The 1,064-nt window shown below is 67.4% G+C and overlaps 1 protein-coding gene across 1 annotated transcript; it reads left to right on the plus strand.

Moving 5' to 3' along the window:
• The first annotated feature begins 6 nt into the window (after positions 1 to 6).
• On the plus strand, positions 7 to 861 carry LOC106002653 (N-acylethanolamine-hydrolyzing acid amidase-like). Its single transcript, XM_013037499.1, has 2 exons — positions 7 to 202; positions 546 to 861. Exons 1-2 carry the CDS (start codon positions 24 to 26, stop codon positions 712 to 714), a joined length of 348 nt encoding a protein of 115 aa, XP_012892953.1. The 5' UTR covers positions 7 to 23; the 3' UTR covers positions 715 to 861.
• Positions 862 to 1,064: the final 203 nt, after the last annotated feature.

Below are 1,064 nucleotides of genomic sequence, written 5' to 3' on the forward strand. Positions count from 1 at the left end.
TGCGGTCGCGCCCAGCGCGCGCGATGCTGCCGCTGCTGCTGCCACTGCTGCTGGCCCAACCCGGGCTGGCGGCCTCCGCCGCGTCCCTGGCGCCGCCGCTTTTCAACGTGAGCCTGGACGAGGCCCCCGGGGTGCGCTGGCTGCCGGTGCTGCGGAACTACGATCCGGACTTCTTGCGCACCGCGGTGGTACAAGTCATCGGGTGAGCGGCGGCCGGGGGCGCGGGTGCGGGGCCGGGCCAGGCCGGGGCCCGGGAAAGCGCGGACTCCCGATTCCTCCGGGAGCGCCGGCGACCCCACCAGGTTGGCTCGGCTTGCAAGTTTGGTGTCGGCCGTGGCACGCCCGATCTGAACCATTCCGGGGGCCGTCACCGGGGCTGCCCACGCCTTGCTTTTGGGGGGGCACCCCCGTACCCTGATGTTCCTTTTTCCCTCTTGGGTGCTGTGGATTGAGCGCCCCCGCGCCGGGGCTGCGGGGACACGTGTGCGCCCATCTGTCACTGAACAGATGTCACAGCGCCGTGCCGTGTGCTCGCTTGTTTCTAGCGATAGGGTTCCGGACTGGGTCCTGCGGTTGATCGGGAAAAGGATCGGGGAGCTGGAGCGCTTCCTGCCGCAGCCCTACGGCGACGAGATCCGCGGCATGTGCAACTTCCTGAACCTCAGCCTGGCCGACGGCCTCCTGATCAACCTGGCCTACGAGTCGTCCGCGTGAGTGGCCGGCCGGCCGCGCCTGTCCCCGGGCGTGACGTGGGAGGAGGCGGCCGCGGGAGGTGGAAAACACGCGCCCCGGGGCCACCGAATCCCGGAGTCCCGGAGACATGACAGTCTTTGTCACAGCCTGGTGACCTGCCAGGGATTGAGAGCCTCTCGGAGGGGAGGAAGGGGGGGGGGCGGGGAGCAGTTCTCTGCTTAAACATGGATGGAGCTTTTCCTAAACCCTACCCATCCTTGCTGGTCTCTTTCAAAGCTCATCCAGGGCTGGGAAGGTGGCTCAGTGGTAGAGCGCTTGCCTTGCATGCCTGAGGCCCTGGGTTCGATTCCTCAGCACCACATAAGCAAAAA

The sequence above is a fragment of the Dipodomys ordii genome, unplaced genomic scaffold, assembly GCF_000151885.1.
Source record: "Dipodomys ordii isolate 6190 unplaced genomic scaffold, Dord_2.0 Scaffold15813, whole genome shotgun sequence".
NCBI classification, from domain to species: domain Eukaryota; kingdom Metazoa; phylum Chordata; class Mammalia; order Rodentia; family Heteromyidae; genus Dipodomys; species Dipodomys ordii.